This window comes from Perkinsus marinus (genome assembly GCF_000006405.1).
Source record: "Perkinsus marinus ATCC 50983 genomic scaffold scf_1104296937170, whole genome shotgun sequence".
Classification (NCBI taxonomy): domain Eukaryota; phylum Perkinsozoa; order Perkinsida; family Perkinsidae; genus Perkinsus; species Perkinsus marinus.
In genome coordinates, this window is record NW_003213874.1 from 1 (window position 1) to 949 (window position 949).

Below are 949 nucleotides of genomic sequence, written 5' to 3' on the forward strand. Positions count from 1 at the left end.
AGATGAGTAGAATGCAACCAGTGATGAACATCTCCAAGTCGCGGAACGACGAGTTCATAGACTTGAACTTGAAGGTACGGACAGTAGCCACGACAACATGAAGAATTCCGGCGAGCAAGAGATAAATCTCAACAGGGAGGAATAGTGTACTCCAAGGACAGGGATGGTTCAAGAGATAAGCATAACCCTCGAAGTTCCTATCACCAACCAACAGGTTGATGTTACCGAGAGCATGAATAGTGACGAAGACCATCATGAAAATAGCTGAACGCTGCAACCCAGACTTATCAGACAGGACCTTGTAATTCTTGACACTGAAGATAGTCTTGAGAGTGTCAATGACGAACATCCAAATCAGGTAGCAGAGAGAGATGGCGTAGGAGCTGATGGATGGTCCGAGTGGCCCGAACATGTCCGACTTGTTACGATCCTCACCCCACCACTGTTCAGTGAGAGCCTTGGACTCAAACTGGTCAGCAAGAAGAGGCTGGGACAAGTCACCACCAGCAGCTGCAGGACCGACAGCCTTCTCAACAAGTGGTCCCAAAGTAGCGTCGGGAGCATACTTCTCAATCACGCCAGCCGGATGGATCATGTTGAACTCCTTGGATGCATCCTTACCAGCAAAAGTAAGAATGGCCATCTTTCCACCAGGATGCTTGGGGAGGAAGTCTGTGACATCCAATACCTCACCATTGATGACAACCCAGCAATCATCCTCAGTCGTATGTTTGGCGACTTCGTCCATTGTGATACCGCTCGCAGCAGCAGAAGTTGCAACAACGGGAGCCACAGGAGTAGGCGCAGGTGTGGAAGCGGCAGTGCTTGTAGCAGGGGCAGGCTTCGATGCAACGGGAGCAGGGGCGCGGGTTGAAGCAACAGGAGCAGGTGTCGATGCAACAGGAGCAGGAGTAGGTGTCGATGTAACAGGAGTGGAAGTAGACTTGCC

The 949-nt window shown here is 51.0% G+C and overlaps 1 protein-coding gene across 1 annotated transcript; it reads right to left on the reverse strand.

Moving 5' to 3' along the window:
- Positions 1–18: 18 nt before the first annotated feature.
- On the reverse strand, positions 19–748 carry Pmar_PMAR022420 (Cytochrome b5, putative; the record flags this gene model as incomplete). The annotated part of the gene is made up of 1 exon (XM_002783092.1): positions 19–748. A coding segment is annotated over one exon (730 nt), but the record flags the coding sequence as incomplete, so codon positions are not given.
- Between the last annotated feature and the right edge of the window lie 201 nt (positions 749–949).